Here is a 19359-nt window from a genome sequence, read left to right as displayed (position 1 = left end):
AACCAACTAGCCCACATCAAGTTGTTACTATTGTAAATGTTAGCTAAAAGCCGACTTCTGTCTCTCATTCCCATTAGCAGCCATTGTTTACCTCCAAGGTAGTGCCTGGTGAGATTTCTCCTGTGCGTGATTAAACAATAAAAATTTTGTTCAAAACGCCGTTGATTGATGAAATAAACCAACGAAAGGCGCCAGATGTTTTCTAAAAGCAAAACGAAAGAACGCCAGATGTTTCTAAAGCAAAACGAAAAGACGCCAGCTGCTTAACGAAAGACGCCAGATGTTTTCTAAAGCAATGGTTTTCTAAACAATGAAAATTCACAGCGTACATGTAAAATTAAAGTGAGCTGCAAGTCGTCATAACTCATCGAACCTTTAGTATAAACGTGCCCGATCTCACGTCGGTGATGATGTACTGGGCAGAATTCACGGAAGATTCACGGTTTACCGATGAACCTCCGCAGCTTCGCCCACTCATCATCATTCACTCCGTGGATATGCTGTGATTTTTTTTTCAATCAAGAAACTCGCTAGCAGACACTGCCTGCGTCGGCCTCGCGAGGCGAGAGAGAGAGAGAGAGAGGGGGGGGGCTAGAGCAACGTTTTTAGAACCCATACAGTTTCCCAGCTCCGCTCGCGTGCCGGCACAGGCGGCTGACGCGTGAACTTACGGTGCTGCTGCTCCATTTTGCTTCACTTGCCGTGGCCCCCGGGATCGGATACGGCAACGCACCGTTGCTCTCAATGGCGCGCTGGCGAAGCTAATCGCGGAGGCGACGCACCTGCCGCAGCGATCTCATACGCTTGCGACGTAGCCGCTTGCGACGCGTTGCGCGTTTATCTGTGCTCGCTTTCTCCATACTCCGTGCGTGATTGTATGCGAACGGTGATCGCTTGGGGAGCAGTTTTTTCGATTTAGCACGTGTGAAAGGGACAAAGCTGAAGAATGTTATTGTTTGTTTGTTTATTTGTTTGTTTATTAATACTGTCAACCCCAAGCTGGGGTTTTTACAGGAGTGGAAAACACATACAATGAAATAGCATACACATAAATGCTGCAATTCAAGCAAAAAAAAAGAAAGAAGAAATGGTCATGAAATACGTTACAAAATAGAGACATACAGCGAACACAGGCATTTACACTGAAAGACAAAATTAAACACAGGCATGTGCACTTGCATTCTGCGCATTGAAAACAACAATTAACAAAGCGAGAGGCAATATACATTGACATCGTGAATTATAGGAATAAAAAAAATAAAAAAATACTATGACGCATCTATTTCGGAGAAAATAAGCGATTCTAAAGCTGCAGAAAACGCTGTGATAGAGGAAGACATCGCGACTGTGTTTGGTAGTTCATTCCATTCTTTAATTGCCCTCGGAAAGAAGCTGTATTTAAATGCGTCGTTCGGGTGGCTGTGGCTGTATATATAAAGTGTGTTTGTGTCTAGAGCGCGGATCTGGAGAATTTCAAAGAAATCTAATGAGTTAATTTTACCTGACTACGAATAATGAGGAATAGAAATTTCAAACGGTCATACTTAGTTCTAAGTTCTAAGGCTTGTAGGTTTGCACGGTTGCAAAGTTCGGAAGCAGAGTGCATGCGTTGATATTTATTGAATATAAACCTGGCAGCCATTCTTTGAACTTTTTCCAGTTTATATAGGTTAGTGGTGGTGTGAGGGTCCCATACTATTTTACAATATTCAATTATTGGTCGTACTAGCATTTTGTACGCAAGACTTTTTACTTCGGGTGTTGCGTCATGTAACCTTCGCCTCAGACCCCATAGAGTTTTGTTTGCCTTTCTACAGGTGACGTCTACGTGAGTATTCCACCTCAAATCTGGAGTGAATATTAGCCCTAAATATTTATATTCTGTTACCCTTTTTAGATCGTGGGAACCAATATTGTAATTATATTTGAGAGGTACCTTTTTTCTTGTTATGCTCATGCAAACTGATTTTACGGGGTTTAGAGTCATCTGCCATTCATTACACCATAGTAAAATTTTGTTTAAGTTGTTGTTCAGGTCTACCTGGTCTCTCAGGGATGTGATCTTGTTATATATAACGCAGTCATCTGCAAACAATCTCACGGGAACAGACAAATCTGAGGGCAGGTCATTTATAAAAATAAGAAATAAAAGAGGCCCCAGAACACTGCCTTGAGGCACACCGGATATAACGGGTCTGGACTTCGATTTAATTTTATTTATTTCTACGTACTGTGTACGAGAATGGAGGTAAGAAATGAACCATTGAGTAATATTTGAGTTTCTGAATATTTCATTTACTTTTAGTAAGAGTTTGGGATGCGAGACCTTATCGAAGGCTTTGGCGAAATCTAAGAATATTAGATCAATCTGTTCCCGTCGATTAATTGCCTGCGCAAAATCGTGAACTGTAACAACAAGCTGCGTTACTGTAGATAATCCCCTTCGAAAGCCGTGTTGCACTGGTGATAATAAATTGTGAGTGTCTAAATAATTAGAGAGATGCTTACACATTATATGCTCAAGCAGTTTGGAGCAGGTACTCGTAAGAGAGATAGGCCTGTAGTTACCCACTTCTGAAGTGTTCCCACTTTGTGAACTGGTATTATTTTAGCTTCTTTCCAGGCTAGAGGAAATGAGGCTTGATTAATTGAAGTTTGAAAGATTATAGTAAGATACTTTGCGACCCATTGAGCATATCTATATAGAAACTCGTTCGGAATGCCGTCTGGACCAGGGGATTTCTTAATGTCAATGTGTAGAAGAAGGTTTAACACTCCTTCTTCGTTGATTAACGGGTCGGATACCGGAGGGCGATTGGAAGCGTCAGAAAGGGACGGAAGGGCACCATCATCTTCGGTGAAAACAGAAGAAAAAAAAGAATTGAAATTTTTCCGCGCGTTCAAGGGCATTTTTTCATCGACTGGTTTATTCTGTTTCTCGGACGGGTTTACATACCTCCAGAATTTGCTAGGTGCTTCGTACAGAAATTTTTCAATGTTACATTAAAAAATCTTTCCTTAGATTCCTTGACAAGACGATTTAAATCAAGCCTCATGTTATGAAGTGAAGTCTTGTTCTGGGCATTTGGATCACGAGAACAAGCTTTTCTCTTCCTTTTAATCCTCCGTTTGACATGAATTATATCTCTCGTGATCCAAGGGTTATTTCTTTTACACTTTTTAAAACTCTTAGGAATAAACCGCCTAATGCATTCCATTGTTATATTATGAAAATATTCCCACAAGGAGTCAGAGCTACCATTTGATTCATAAATAGCAGTGAAGTTACCAAACGACCTTTCAAGAAAATCCAAAACACTAACATCATCGGCAGCTTCAAAGTTCAGATAAGTGATGCCCGATTTCTGCTGTGAGGTGCGCGACGACATGCTCATGGACAGTATAATCATCTTGTGGTCTGATAAACCCTCTTCAACAAGGCAATCATTCACATATGAAGTCAAAGCATTGGATAATAAAATTAAATCAAGTACAGAGGACCGTGTTGCACATACTCTAGTGAACTCATTTACAACCTGATGTAAATTGAAAGAGAATATTAAGTCGAGAAATAAGTCACAAGAAGCATCATGTGAGTCGACGGCCACATGCGAATGCCAATCAATAGCCGGAAGATTGAAATCACCTAGTAAGATGATATTGTCTTTTCTCTAAAGTGGCTGTCCATGAATCTTCTTAGTTGCAAAATGTACTCAACAGGGGAGTTTGGAGGTCTGTAGACCCCGCCTATAAACACTGTGCGATTATTTAGTTTTGTTTTAATCCATACGGCCTCAATACCATCTGCTGCGTCGAGGGAACTATAAATAACGCCTTTCTTGACTAAGAGAGCAACTCCACCCCCTCTTCCATCACGATCCCTCCGAACCATTGAGTAACCGGGTGGAGCGATTTCAGTATCAGGTATAACTTCGTGCAACCATGTTTCCGTAATTAAAATAATATCAGGTTCGTGATCGATAACCAAGGCTTCAAGCATATGTGATTTATTTGATACACTTCGGGCATTTAAGTTGATTATTTTAAAATTATCTTTCTGACCCTGTGCCTGTCACTTATCACGTGTTGCATCATCATTTCCAAGCTTGCATCTTTCGGCACGCGCTTCATTCCAGCAGTAAAGAGTATTGTTTACCCTCAGCTTATCAAAAACAAGTTTTACCTTCTTTCCTGCCTTTCTTTCTTCGATTGCAGAGTCCCAAAGTTTTTTTCTTATTCCCTGTACTCTTTTCGAGAAGTCCTCGCTGATACTGTAATCCGTATCCTTCAGTCTTGAGCACCTCTGCAAGACTTTCATTTTATCCCTATAGTCTGCCAGCCTAAGGATGACGGGGCGAGTTTTGCCAGAATTTTTTTTTCCTATCCTATGAATTCTCTCAATAGACGTTATGTTTACCTTTAGGGTAGAGCTAAAGATTTCATCGTTTACTTTTTTTAGTAGAGTTTCTTCTTTTTCATTCTCATCTTCTGCTACTCCCCTTATGATAAGGTTGTTTCTTCTCGAACGATTTTCCAAATCGTCCACCTGATCAAGCAGACTAGATGATTTGTCACGACATTCAGCCACAATTGTTTCAAGAGTTGCGAGCCTGTTGCGAGTCTCATCTAAGCTTTGCACCTTAGTCTCAATAACAAGAAGCCGATTTTGCATGTCTAGGATTTTAGTTTCAAACGAATTTTGCTTTTCTTGAACCGCTGTTAGTTTAGACAAGATTTCTTTTTGGTTCTGGAGCATTTCTTTGCATACTGCGTCCGTTATAGGCCCCGGATTCAGCTCGACATCGCCAGAAAGACTCAACAACAGACCCACAATAGAAAAACAGTCACATACACAGTCAGCCAAAACTTGTGGACACGGCAGCACTATAAGAGCTATGAAATCGCTACGGAAGCTATCCTTCCGGTCACCAACCTGCATGAACAGCGGTACGTCAGGCGACATTGTCACGGCGATGCCACCGTGTCCACTGAAGCAGGTAGGCGATGGTCCCAGATTTAAAGCATACAGGCGGACCCTTGTGGGCATGCGTGTTGACGTCATCGTGCTCCCAGGTGGCTGTCCGAAATGATCGTCGATGTGACGAAGCTGCTGATTGCAGACGCCCTCATGAAGCCGGAAGGGATCACCGCCCACACGGAAGGATGGCGGCAGGCCGGCATCGTAGCGAAGCTCGTCGCATCCAGTTTGAAAAGATTCCGCGGCGCCTCCGGTTATGAAGCGTAGGCACGCGCAAAGGACCTGCATGAACAGCGGTACGTCAGGCGACATTGTCACGGCGATGCCACCGTGTCCACTGAAGCAGGTAGGCGATGGTCCCAGATTTAAAGCATACAGGCGGACCCTTGTGGGCATGCGTGTTGACGTCATCGTGCTCCCAGGTGGCTGTCCGAAATGATCGTCGATGTGACGAAGCTGCTGATTGCAGACGCCCTCATGAAGCCGGAAGGGATCACCGCCCACACGGAAGGATGGCGGCAGGCCGGCATCGTAGCGAAGCTCGTCGCATCCAGTTTGAAAAGATTCCGCGGCGCCTCCGGTTATGAAGCGTAGGCACGCGCAAAGGACCTGCATGAACAGCGGTACGTCAGGCGACATTGTCACGGCGATGCCACCGTGTCCACTGAAGCAGGTAGGCGATGGTCCCAGATTTAAAGCATACAGGCGGACCCTTGTGGGCATGCGTGTTGACGTCATCGTGCTCCCAGGTGGCTGTCCGAAATGATCGTCGATGTGACGAAGCTGCTGATTGCAGACGCCCTCATGAAGCCGGAAGGGATCACCGCCCACACGGAAGGATGGCGGCAGGCCGGCATCGTAGCGAAGCTCGTCGCATCCAGTTTGAAAAGATTCCGCGGCGCCTCCGGTTATGAAGCGTAGGCACGCGCAAAGGACCTGCATGAACAGCGGTACGTCAGGCGACATTGTCACGGCGATGCCACCGTGTCCACTCATCACTTATCTTGGTGCGCGTGTTGCACGAGCGGCTTTGAAACGAACACTGGTCATCACTTCTACGAATCAAGGCAGGGACTTGCAAGAAATATCTTCTCAACGGCAATCCCACCAGAATCGTGAAGACTAACTTCGCTACAAGTCGCCTAAGCGAGCTCGGAATAAAATCAGCTACCTTGATCAACCATAGTTCGCGTTGTACGCCTTTCTCATTGTTTTACGACTTGCTTAGTATGACAAATCTAAGTATATGAGCCAGTGTCATTTTCGCCTCCACAGCAAAAATGCGACCGCCGTAGTCGTGATCGATCCCGCAACCTTGGGGTCAGCAACCGAGCACCGTATAGCCACGGTTCCACCGTTGCGGCTAAACACAGGTTGACGGCAATGGAATATTCGTGCGAGAGCACAGCTAGACGTGTGATATTGTACCATTATTATGGGTAACGTTTGATTATCTTTTGATGTTCCTGGGGCTTAGCTTGTGAAATAATCGCTTTATAAAACATTCGAGGTTATTGAAGAAGTTTAAATCTCAGAATCTCGGCTGTCACGGCCGCCGAAAGCTGCAGCGACAATAGGTCACATGGGTGTTGTAGCAGACGACGCGTGAGGCATGATGCAAGATGGAACTGCAGCGCCGCTAGTTCTTGCGTCGGCCGTCGCGTCCACTTCGAAGGAGCGAGCGCGCGCCTCCAGACCGGCCGTGGGAGAGCAAGCGTCTATGGGCAGCTGCGAAACTGACCTGGTTCTAGAAACGTTGGACTAGAGCACGCATCTGCAACGCAGCGAGCACCTCCGCATCTAGGGATCAGAAATTTCTGAGAACTAGAGGTGGCTACGACAGCGCCATCTAGTGAACACTACAAGAACTAGAGGTGGCTACCTACTACTACTACTACTACTACTACTACTACTACTACTACTACTACTACTACTACTACTACTACTACTACTACTACTACTACTACTACTACTACATACTACAGAGGAGGGACAGACCCACACCGAAACGAGCTTCGCCCCTAAAAAAGAAAGGTAGCGGCCGTGCAAAGCCGCTGGCGTGCTTGGGCTGGCTCGGGCATATCATGCGCACGTGACCACGCATGCGCATGACGTGTTCATGAATATGTGTCAAGTGAAGAGGGTAGGGAAGGGATTTGGCTTGCGAAGGCTACACGGGGCGAGTGGCAAGGGTCTTAAACTCGCCTCCTCACATCATGGTTTTGCACCGCTACAAATTATTGTTTTTCTCAGCTCGTAATGGACCGATTTGAAAAATTCTTACGGCATACTGCTCTTCATTCGGCACGCAACAACTCCCAGCGTCTAACTAAAATTTGCTATGTGGCCTGGTGAGGGGCCCTTTAAGTCGTCTTAGCGTCGGCTAGAGAACCACAGAGATTTTTGTTCTCATAGAAGGCGAAAACCAGCTGAACTTAACTGAACCAGTGAAACGTCTCTCCGGCCAGTCTCTTCTTGAAATCTTGCCGACGACGTTCTCGCACCCGGGATCTTCACGCACCAACGTGACACCGTCAAATCGGAGTCGACTGCGTTGTCGGAATCGATGTCATTGTGGAACAGTTCCATGTGGCAGCTCCGAAGACCACCACCACGGGCAATGTATTGGCAAAGCGCTACACGCCGCCTCGGCTGATAGACCAACACGACCGGTACATGCGTCTTATGAAATCATTTTGATCGGATCTTTTGCTTGAACACGATAGAGTGCTACAACGACAGCATCTGTGGACACCGGTTTTCAAAGCGCTGTGTGAGCCTGCTTAGCCTGTGCAGGTGGGCTTCTTTCACTCGCTGATAGTTGGGCGTGCGCGGAAGCTGTGCTGAGACGCAGGCGTTCGTTAGAAATGGCTGGCACAGGGCTCATGCGGGCGCCTGACTATTGGTAGCTTGCGCCCGCAGAACTGCAGACAGTTTAATTTTGGCTTAATGAAGGACGTGAAAGACGCTCAGGTTCAGCTGTTAAAAATCTTCTATTGTAGTTGGTTCCTTCAGTACGGTAACACTCCTTTTATTACGAAAAGTTGGCAACGCACACGGGCGCTCAGAAAATTTAAAGAACCTAGCAAAATACAAATAACGCAAAAAAGAAGACAAAAAAATGCAAGGAGCAAATGCACGTAAGGCGACAAACAAACCGCTGGCGTTGCATGCGATGTTTCACCACAGTAACAAGAGGCGCTATCCTGGACTTCCGCTGTATTGTCAAACTGCGTAGTGGTGGCATTTTAAGGCAATCAAAGAAGCTCTCGCAGCTCTCTGAGCCAATCAAAGTTCTGTGAAACACTGTACTGGCGAAGAAAACTTGGCAACAGGGGGCTGGAGCCGACGTTTCGACAAGAAGACAAGTTCATTTGTCGAAACGTCGGCCCCGGTTTACGAATTTTTCTCGGCAAGCTTCCATCTTACCCTCCCTGCCTTTTTCTTTGTACTGGTGAATAGAGACATGGACAGGCTAGGAAGAGACACTGGGCGCCAGAATGACGCCTTCTTACGCCATTGAAGTCTGGCCTTGTGTACCCTGTCCATGTATTTGTCCACACCATTACAATGTTTTAGAGTATTCGCCTGAACCCCAGATGTCAACGGTCAGAGTTGACCAATGGCGGAACAATGTCCAGAATCGCGCCCACCTCGACAATATAATAGCCACGAGTTGTGACGGCTACTGAGCGATGGCTGCTAAAAAATAAAGCATATGTTGGAAGTCAGTGCTGTGTCCGCGTCGTTTTCGTCCCTGTCCTTTCGTGCGCTCAAAAGTGAAACATGAATTACCAACATGCCCAAGTACACGCTCTTTCAGGCTGCTATATTTGTGGCCAGGCGAAAGTTGATAAACCATTGCAGCTACATTGCAGCTGCAATGTAGCTGCAATGTGGATAAACCGACAACTGCGTGCGATATTTACTTCACTTCTTACGCAGTGTATTTTTATAAAGGCCGCGGCATTTACGTCCAGTGATGCTTAACTTATTGAAACAAGAATTAAACATGAAAGCTCCTTGTTTTCAGGATCTTCCTAGAAAAGTGGTGCTATCATGATGGAGCATTAAGTGCGCTTCTCGAAACTTGGCTCGTACTTTCATGACGCGAAAGATCTTGAAACACGGGGGGATCAGAGTCGCTGCTCGTCAATCTCGTTTGCCTGCAGGCGAGAAGAAGAACGATAAGCATGCGCATGCAGAAAGAAGGACAGCGATGAATTTACAACAGCTTGATAGTCGGTGCTAGCTACCAGTATCGAAGCTCTGAAGAAGCTAAATATAATTGCAACTCGTCAGCAGCGACCTGAATAAGCGTCCACAGTTCATTATTCTACGCTAAGTCATATATCGACTGCAGGTGCAATTTTACTTGACTCCTTTTACTTTTGCATGGCTATTTCCACCTTATGTCTGCGATATACAAAACATATACCGCGTGTCGCGTGGCTGAAGACGCATGGCGGAAAAATCGCACGCACGAACTTTGCTCGATAAGTAATCATGACATAATTTTTTCTGCGAAAGTTAATCACCCTTGGGGCCGGGCTGCAAATATTTGCCCCCAAACATGCTTTATCATTTCAGGAGGCCTACGTGACCGTAATGGAGTACATATGCGGGGCAGATCTGATGCGAGTGGTGGACAAAGCGGTGTATTTGGCCACCGAGGAGTGCCGTATTGTCATGGCGCAGCTGGTCCTCGCGCTGGAGCACATGCACCTCAGAGGCCTGCTGCACAGAGATATCAAGGTTTCCAAGTAAGGTGCCAAGGCGCTTTATTAGTCTTGAGCATGAACAGCGACAGTACTCAGTTAATGGTGTCCTGTCGTTTATCGCTACATGCAGCTCAAATCGTGAAACCACAAGCCCGAGTGTTGTTACGTACGATCGAGTCGTGACGACTGGTGACACCTTGAACAATGCATATTGAGGGCAACTTCACCCAGACATTTCCCTTTGGCCCGAAGAATACCATGGAAGAAGGGAGTCACACGGCTTGCCTTGGTAGGCGTGAAGCCAGCAGTGTCGGCCCAACACGTGACTTCTTGAGAACGCACGAAACTGCTTGCGCTTTTGGCGTTGGTACCCGATTGCTTTTAATCGAAGCATGATTGTTCGCTGCAGTTCGTCGCATCACGGAGGAGGTTCAGAAACAGAACTTAAGCGGGAGTACTAGCCTACCGCGCGCTGTGACGTTTTGTTGGGTCGACACAGGCTTCAACTGCACTGCGCAATGCTCTCTCCTAACTTTTACAGGGAAGCTTTCTGCCCATGCGTTTCCTAGGATCTTGGCCGGCTCGTTACGCTGCGTGGAAGAAGATGGACAATAAATATAGGCAAAAAAATGGAGGCGGCGCAGCAGGCCGCTCACGTGCTCACGCACACAAAAATGCAATAAACGGAACAGCTAGTGGAGCGTGCTTAAGCAAACAAAAAGAAGCGAACGAAGCCGAGACGGCGCAGCACAATAATAACGCCGAAGAAAAGGCGGTGAGAGCAGCAACGCGAATACAGACAGGAGACGCCATTCTCCTCCTGTATGATGCTGCTGCCTGTAGACAGCGACCGTGCAGAGACCATGATGCCGAGGAAGAACGTCGCCCACGCCGGAAAAACGGCTGGATGGGCAGCAGCAGAAACGCGCTTCGCTTGTTATCCGTCCCCGTATGAATCTTGCGACCCCGCAACGTTTTAGGGGCGAAGCTCCTTAAGGCGGCACCCGTTCGTCCCTCATAGTCGTCGTCGTCGTCGTAGTAGTAGTAGTAGTAGTAGTAGTCGTCGTAGTCCGTAACAAGTCTTACGCTTTGACCTCCAAGGTGGTGTCGGTGGGAGATTTTTCCTGTGCGTTGTTGAACAATAAAAAATTCGCAGCGTGCGCGTTAACTAAAAGCCGAATTCTTCTGTCTCTCATTCCCCATTAGCAGCCATTGGCATGTTCCAGTAGGAAACGTTAGTAGAAGTAGAAGTGTAAGTGTTAGCTAAAAGCCGACTTCTTCTGTCTCTCATTCCCATTAGCAGCCATTGTTTACCTCCAAGGTAGTGACTGGTGAGATTTCTCCTGTGCGTGATTAAACAATAAAAATTTTGTTCAAAACGCCGTTGATTGATGAAATAAACCAACGAAAGACGCCAGATGTTTTGTAAAAGCAAAACGAAAGAACGCCAGATGTTTCTAAAGCAAAACGAAAAGACGCCAGCTGCTTAACGAAAGACGCCAGATTTTTCTAAAGCAATGGTTTTCTAAACAATGAAAATTCACAGCGTACATGTAAAATTAAAGTGAGCTGCAAGTCGTCATAACTCATCGAACCTTTAGTATAAACGCGCCCGATCTCACGTCGATGATGATGTACTGGGCAGAATTCACGGAAGATTCACGGTTTACCGATGAACCTCCGCAGCTTCGCCCACTCATCATCATTCACTCCGTGGATATGCTGTGATTTTTTTCCTTCGTCCGTCCGTGCATGGGAAACCTTACCTTACACTTTGGTTGGCTGCCATTACTTTCAGCTCCGTTGACTGCGGTATGTATGTGTATATATATATATATATATATATATATATTGTAAAGGCGTTTATTGACGGCGACGATATACAACTGTCACGACGGAGCGCAGACTCTCACGAGCATGAGCCCGAGGGGCGTGCTCTCCGAAAGGGGGGGGGGGGGGGAGAGGGCGACCCACTGGAAGGCGCTCGAGAGGACGGCCCCTTACAGCGTTCCAATGCTTCTCCACAATTACCCCGGGTACGAAAAGGGAGCCGTCTGGCGACCTAGCAGCTGGTCACTATGAGCGGGTCATGGTAGGGCTTGAGGCGCTCCACGTTGACAATGTCGCGCCCTCGACGGCGCATGTCCGAAGATGGGTCGATGGGTTCAATCAGATAGTTGACCGGGGATGTGCGTTCGACGACACGGTAGCGGCCTTCATATTTGGGCAGCAGTTTGGAAGAGAGGCCACTTGCAGTGGTAAGGACCTAGAGCCATACGAGCGCTCCAGGTAGGAACGTGGGTGCAGAAGTGTTGGTCTCACCGCGGATGCTCTTCTGCCGCTCTTGGTCATGCGTAGTAAAGGTCTTGGCAAGCTCGCGACACTCCTCAGCAAGTCTGGCTGTGGCATAAATAGGCGCACACTCAGATCGATCCGGCTTGTATGGAAGGATTGTGTCGATTGTGTGCGACGGGTCCCTGCCGTACAATAAGAAAAATGGTGAGAAACCAGTGGTGCTTTGAGGGGCGGTATTGTAGGCGTAGGTGACGAAAGGCAGAATGGAATCCCAATTTGTGTGATCGGTGGCGACGTACATCGAGAGCATGTCGCCGAGCGTGCGGTTAAAGCGTTCCGTGAGCCCATTCGTCTGCGGGTGGTAAGCAGTAGTTTTGCGATGAACAACGTTGCACTCTTTGAGGATGGCTTCGACGACTTCCGACAGGAAGACACGGCCTCGATCGCTGAGAAGCTCCTGGGGTGGACCGTGGCGCAGCATGAACCCGCGGAGCAGGAAGGAGGCAACATCGCGCGCTGTAGCCGCTGGGAGGGCGGCAGTTTCGGCGTATCGCGTAAGGTGGTCTACAGCGACGATGGCCCAGCGGTTACCAGCCGACGTCAGAGGGAGTGGCCCATACAAATCGATGCCAACGCGCCCAAACGGCCGGTCAGGACAAGGTAAAGGTTGCAGACCTGCTGGTGACTGGTGCGTTGAAGTTTTGCGGCGCTGACAATCGATGCAGGAGCGAACGAACTTCTGCACATAGCGGTACATTCCTCGCCAAAAGTACCGTTGACGAATGCGGCGGTATGTTTTCGATACCCCAGAGTGCGCACACTGCGGATCAGCGTGGAACGATTCGCATATTCCAGAACGCAGACTGCGGGGCATTACTAGTAGCCACTGGTGGCCGTCGGCGTTGTGATTCAGAAGCACACGTTGTTGGGCTAGTCGGTTCATGTTCTTTCAGTTCTTTCTGCCGCGGTACGCTTCGAGCTGCTTGCTTTTTGCTCCACGTTTTTCACGCTAGAAGTGCGGGTGTCGTCCGTGTCGTTGCCAGGCATGGTTCCAGCAGTCAATAGAGCGTGTTAGTCAATACGGCCACCGCGAAAGGGCAGCCACTCCAACCTGTCGCCGACGTGTTGTGAGGTGAAGGCTACACAAAAAGAAACTTAGCGCAGGCATGTGGTTGTTAAGTTCAAAAAATTTTTTCTCGCTTAAAACAAAAACTACTCTTTTGAAACTTTTGGTATAAGTTATTAACAAATTGAACAATAAGATGGCTTATAGCCCAGATTTTTACTTAGACCGCTACATTGCAAAAATGACGTCGCAATGTGGGTAAAATTGTACTTTTTTCAAACTTTGCTGAAATTTAGGCACGAGATTTCAGCTCTGTTTGCCGAAGGAGTATTTCTTTTTTTCGTTAGTATAGGTGCGTGTTATGTTGATATTGTGATTAAATTTCTCACGAAGAAAAGTGTGTTTTTTTTTAATTCCTAAAAATGCTGCTTTTCGCAATGTTTCCTCACGCTGAAAAATAATGTAAATTCATGCAAAGATGAACAAGCTATCACAGTCGTGAAAGACCAATGCATTAAGAATAAGAAAATAAATGTGGGCTAGTAATGGCGCACAGCAATAATTTTATTCAAATGTTTTGCACGACACAGATTGACTTCCGAGCGCAAAGTTTAAAGCGAATCCTAGGCCCCAGAAATCTTTTCCCCAAAAAATGATGCTGCAATAATTGCTTTCCACATGAAGGTGTAACAACGTGATTTTTTTCAGCGAGATTGGAGATGGTCAAAAAACAACCAGGTACACTTGATATGGAATGAGCCATATATATATATATATATATATATGTATATATATATATATATATATATATATATATATATATATATATATATATATATATATATATATATAATATGCAGCAGGAACTCGATTCAACCAAGTGATGATCAATCTTCAGTTATTTAGCTAAAATGACAAGTTCGTAAAATCGAGAAAGGGGTTTTCCGGTCATCCTACAAGTTTAACGTTCCTACACCTAAAAGCTACCAGGGCATTGTTCTTCCTGCTATCCCATGCCTGCTTATGGGAAAAACCCGCAGAGGGAGGCTTCCCATGTCGCCACGGATCTTTCCATGTCACCCATGGGGAGCTCCATGCCCGGGCGATGCAGGCCAGGGAGACGGTCGCGCGAGGCTGTGACAGGCTACCGATATGCAAAGATGCGGCCAACGAACGTAGTGATTATGCGAGCAGACCGAGCGAGAAAATTGCGAGGAGACGATCAGTGCTATCTGTCGCATAAACCGTGAAATCACGAAAGAAACCATCGCCGCCCCTAGCACCGGTCATTTGGCACGTATAGGGGGGCTACCGACTACCGAGTGCGTTGTTCTGTGCATAGGCGCGGCATGCAGCCTCGTCAGAATAAGGCTAGGGCCATAAATAGGTCGCTTGGAGATCTTAATTACAGCGGAAACTCCAACCCCTCTGTGCCAGAATTAGGAGGAAATCGCCGCTTTCTTACCCATTTATTAAAAAAAAAAAGAATAAACTTGGTTTGGTAACCAAGTTAGTTCGTTAATTCCGGTTCATGACAAGTTTTGACCCTATGGGCACCTAGCGGAGAATGAAAATTTCTTCGTTAGATCGGAAAATTCGTAAAATCGGGTTTCGTTAGATGGAGTTTCAACTGTATAAGCAGTATGAAGAGCAGGCGCACAAACAAAAAGAGAGAGAGAGAGAGAGAGAGAAAACTTTATTTTTAAAATCAGTCAATTACGTCAGGCATTGCCCGTCGCCCCTAGCCGTCGGCCGGAATCCCTTGAGACACGGCAGCAGCAAGGGCTTGACTGATGAGGTCCCGCTGGACGTTGGGGTCTGGGTTGCGGAGCAGGGCCTCCCAGGATTCTAGTGTGTGGGAACCATCGTTCTGACTCGGACATGTCCACACCATGTGGACCAAATTCGCTGCCTCATCACAAAATTTGCACTGGGACCGGAAAACTTCTGGGTGCCACTTGCTGTAAAGTACGGGGTTTGGAAAAACCCCCGTCTGCAACTTTCGCCACATAACCTCGTCTTTCTTAGTGAGCGATCTATCCGCACCTGGGTATACTTGCCGATTCAGCCTGTAGTGTGTTACGATTTCATGATATGCGAGCATATCGACCGGCGACCGCTCTTTTTCAAGAGTGGGGTTGGCAGCTATACAGTCGCTGAATTGTGAATTCGTACACGTTCGCTCTGAGAGAGGAACGAGGAAAAAGTCCTATTACAATTACAAGAAAAGGGCCACTGCACCCGCAGAAAAAAACATGCTCACTTGCAGCAAGAGGTGGGGAAGATGCTTGTGCAGTAGCAAGCCGGGAAAACGACAAACAGCCAAAAAGACAGTGATACCATACACTAACAGCAAGAAAGGGGGTAGGCTTGTACAGTATCAAGAGAAACGACAATCAACAACACACACACACACACAAACACGCGCACACACACGCACATACACGTACACACACAAACACACATGCGCGTGCACGCACACGGAAACACAAACACGCAAATGCCCAAATGGGTAACCAGTTGAAGAGAACTGTTGTCCAACTGGTCAGCCAGTTGAAGGTAGGTGGTGTTCAGTTGGTTCACCAATTGAGTGGTCATCCAATTGAAGCTAACGGGTTCCCAAATGGTTAACCAGTTGGCCACATATGGCCGTCCAGTTGATGCTAACTGGTGCTCAACTGGTCAGCCAGTTGAAATAAACTGATTTTGGTTAACCGTCTGAATGCATATCGTCATCCAATTAAAGGTGCTCAACACGAAGTAAAACGGCCGCAAGAGCACCAAGGCCGTGGCATGTAAATCATGTCGTTCATGGCATGCATGTCATGTTTTTCATGTTCTGACCTGTCGCATGTGTTTGTCTACTGTCATGTTGTGCCATATCAATTTTGGTATACGCCCCATTAACGAAACGGCCAGGAGAGCACAAAGTCGTAGGCGGCTAGATAGATAGATAGATAGATAGATAGATAGATAGATAGATAGATAGATAGATAGATAGATAGATAGATAGATAGATAGATAGATAGATAGATAGATAGATAGATAGATAGATAGATAGATAGATAGATAGATAGATAGATAGATAGATAGATAGATAGATAGATAGATAGATAGATAGATAGATAGATAGATAGATAGATAGATAGATAGATAGATAGATAGATAGATAGATAGATAGATAGATAGATAGATAGATAGATAGATAGATAGATAGATAGATAGATAGATAGATAGATACGCTCAAAGTCGCAGAAGTTCGCTAAGAAAGGCTTCGCATTTAAAAATGCTGCGCACATCCACCAAGCATTGAATACTATGTCCATGAAATCTTAGACTTTACCACCAACACACGGTGATAAGGTGTGTGCGTTTCTTTCGGGTGTATCAGGAGCACCGTGACGTCGACGGAAATACTAGACGGCGCCCCCACTTTTCCGGTCTGGCTCAACAGCCAATCAGCGCGCACCAAAGGCTACAATTTGGCGATTGTCGCCTTTCTCGATCGTTTCAGAATACGGCCCCTGCTGTCAACAAGCCCAAACAACGAGAAAACCGTTTGAAGTGTGCTGCCGCCTATCAACAGTGTATCAGAACAAGTGCTTTCTAGGCGACCTGCGATAGATGTTCTCTATCCGGCTCAGCGCCGCCTTTGAAAGCAACACACGGGTAATGAAGGACGACATAGAGAGCGCGACTCCTGGTCAAACTTGACCAGCTGGGGTCCATTAACGTGGATATAAACGGGTTTTATTGGTCAGAGCTTAATCTCCACCGGAATGCGGCTGCTGGGGGCAGCATTACCCCCGCGACGCGGTCTGTACCAACGTTTATAGAACTAGAAAGTAGTTCTAGAAACGTTGGTCTGTACTTGATATTCGCATTGCATATCGCGCCGCGTAGTTGGCGTAGTGGCGTGCGACGATAGGCGGACGCTCCGGACATGGCTAGAGTGACCTAGAATAGGGGGAGTGTCCAAAGCGCCGCGCGAATACATGGGAGGAGCGAGGGCCTTTTGCGGTGAACTCCGGCGCCGCGGCGCTGCCGTGCCGGACCCGTGGACTTTCTCCGCGGCGGAAGCCGCGCCAAAGCGGCGAGCGTCTGCTCCGCGCCGGATATTTTGGCCGCTATTAGCTAAAATTGCGGGAATTTGGGCAATATTTAATACTGCGTCACTGCAGCATAATACTGCAGCGACTCATCGCACAGAGAACGCGTTTGGGCGTTGAGAAACGGGGATTTTGTATATTTCCTTTCAGCTGGTTTGTCACTTCAATGGCCTACACTTACGCGGCTGTTTGAGGAACGCATTCTGCGCGCACTTCATCGTGAGAGAAGGCGCTTAATTTACTTTGTTGTGGAATGACGAACGTAAGCTTGCTGCAGGAGAGAATAAAATGGAGATAACCAAGAGAGCCTAGCTGATATGAACGTAGTAAATGGGTAGCTTTTGCTAACGCGTTTGCACCCTTCATATCCTTTCTTTTATTTCGTGCGATTTTGTTTTACAAGGCTGCCTCCTGCGCTCTGTTGTTTCAAGCCTTTTCATACGAAGCCGAATATGTCCGTCGGCGTGGCCGCGGTACCAAAAGCAAAAAAATTACACGCGTAACTCACGTCTCATTCACTTGATATACACGAAAATTGGCATGGAGGGGCGCGAATGTATGCCTAACATGGCCGATAGGTCATGGCATCACTAACTTGACATGCTTGCCATTTGCATAACGACTAACAAATAATATATGGTGTGTGGCGCGCAACCCCGTTTTCTCCGGCCAGAAATAATTCTGACGATGTGTGGTCTGGCGATTTGTCTCCGTCTGGTGATAAAAACGTGGCCGTCATCAGTATCGATGTCAACATGTAAGACTTACCCACACATGTTGAACAACTTACCGCATAGGTAAAATGTATGCCAAAATACATGAAAACAAAAGCAGGGTCCCTTACGCATTCGCCTGAGACGACACGAAAACGAATGCTATCTTCTGTTTCATCAGTCGATGCATTGATCCTCCCCCGCTCCTCTCCGAAAGGTTTCTGCACATGAAGTAGTTTCGGAGTGCCCACAGGATCGAAGGCATTGCAAGCTTTCTGCAGCTCACCTGCTTTTACATTGTCTCCGTGATCGACCCCAGATCACAGAGGCAATGCAAAGCGACCATGTCATATGATGGTATCATCATATGACGCAACGTGGAATGACGCCCCGATGACGTCATAGTGACGTCACAAATTGGTGACGTCGTCACGTGATGATTTTGTGCATCACTCGTGTAGGTGACGCGGGACGGCGACGGTCAATTTTCGTGTTTGATGAGGCAGCTAAGGCTTTTCTCTTTAAAAAAACAAGACAAACCAAAGCAAATGACATGATAATAGTGCAACATCGTGTATGCCTCACTTCATGTTACAAGCGAACGCCTGAAAACAATCGTGATTCTCAGCTCACAGCAGCTGATTACACACGTCTGCGGGACAAAAGATCGAGCCTTGACACGCTGTTTAAGTACTCCGGAAATTCAGCACGAAAGCGTAGGGGACATATATCGAGCTCATCAGGAAAAAGCGGGAAAGTGCGGTCAGGTGCCCTAGCTGTTGACGCGGGAACGATTGCCGCGGGAACGATTGCATTTTATGTATCTACTCATCCACATCTTTTTGTAAAGTCTCTGAACCGCACGAATGCTAACCGCCGAGAACCGTCAAAATAGCTGAATTTGAGAATGAGTTGTTTGAAACTTTCCATTTCGTATAGTGAAGGCTTGAAGCAATGCACGCATCTTGCGCGAAGGTTTCATACTGACGTTCAGCGATCCCTCTAGATATATGGAAACAAGACCGATGCATGAGTTACTACAGCTAGCTCCGACACATCTAGTATATATATATATATATATATATATATATATATATATATATATATATATATATATATATATATATATATATATATATATATATTTATTTATTTATTTATTTATTTATTTATGTATTTATTATCGCATGTTGCATGCATTTTTTCAGGCTAGCTACATAAGAGATCTCTGTATTTGAACAATTTTCTGAAGTGATTGAGATATTATACTTCTATTTGTCAATTTCTTACCGTATTTTCGTTCAGGCAGCTTGTAGAGCAAGAATGGGGGCATTTGTAACTTTATTTCATGATATCTAAATATTTGTAAAGCATTTTCTATATTACGCGTTTTATGCAAACACTTGTGGAATAAGGTTAGTTTACCTGGCATTGCTTTTCTTTCAAATGTTTGCGCACGGTGAGCCTTGTTTTACGC

At 46.2% G+C, this 19359-nt stretch overlaps 2 protein-coding genes and 1 long non-coding RNA gene across 3 annotated transcripts in view; 2 read left to right on the top strand and 1 right to left on the bottom strand.

The window, feature by feature from the left end:
• The window catches only part of LOC119372293 (microtubule-associated serine/threonine-protein kinase 2), a 109454-nt gene that overhangs the window by 51518 nt on the left and 38577 nt on the right, over positions 1-19359 (top strand). The window contains exon 4 of the mRNA XM_037642769.1: positions 9569-9741. Within this exon, the coding sequence (XP_037498697.1) occupies positions 9569-9741 (173 nt within the window). The remainder of the gene's footprint in view (positions 1-9568; positions 9742-19359) is intronic.
• LOC125760161 (uncharacterized) lies at positions 951-1234 on the top strand. The gene is made up of 2 exons (XR_007417800.1): positions 951-1016; positions 1068-1234. It is a non-coding gene; the product is annotated as an uncharacterized LOC125760161 (long non-coding RNA).
• LOC119406243 (uncharacterized) lies at positions 3084-5968 on the bottom strand. The gene has a single exon (XM_049419901.1). The coding sequence runs from the start codon at positions 5942-5944 to the stop codon at positions 4073-4075; it is 1872 nt and encodes a 623-aa protein (XP_049275858.1). The 5' UTR covers positions 5945-5968; the 3' UTR covers positions 3084-4072.

This window comes from Rhipicephalus sanguineus, chromosome 10 (genome assembly GCF_013339695.2).
Source record: "Rhipicephalus sanguineus isolate Rsan-2018 chromosome 10, BIME_Rsan_1.4, whole genome shotgun sequence".
In the NCBI taxonomy this organism is placed as follows: Eukaryota; Metazoa; Arthropoda; class Arachnida; order Ixodida; family Ixodidae; genus Rhipicephalus; species Rhipicephalus sanguineus.
This window is presented reverse-complemented; position numbering and strand designations above follow the sequence as displayed.

Coding starts and splice junctions, on each gene's coding strand:
- LOC119406243 (XM_049419901.1), bottom strand. CDS start 5,944: ATGTCGCCTGACGTACCGCTGTTCATGCAGGTCCTTTGCGCGTGCCTA.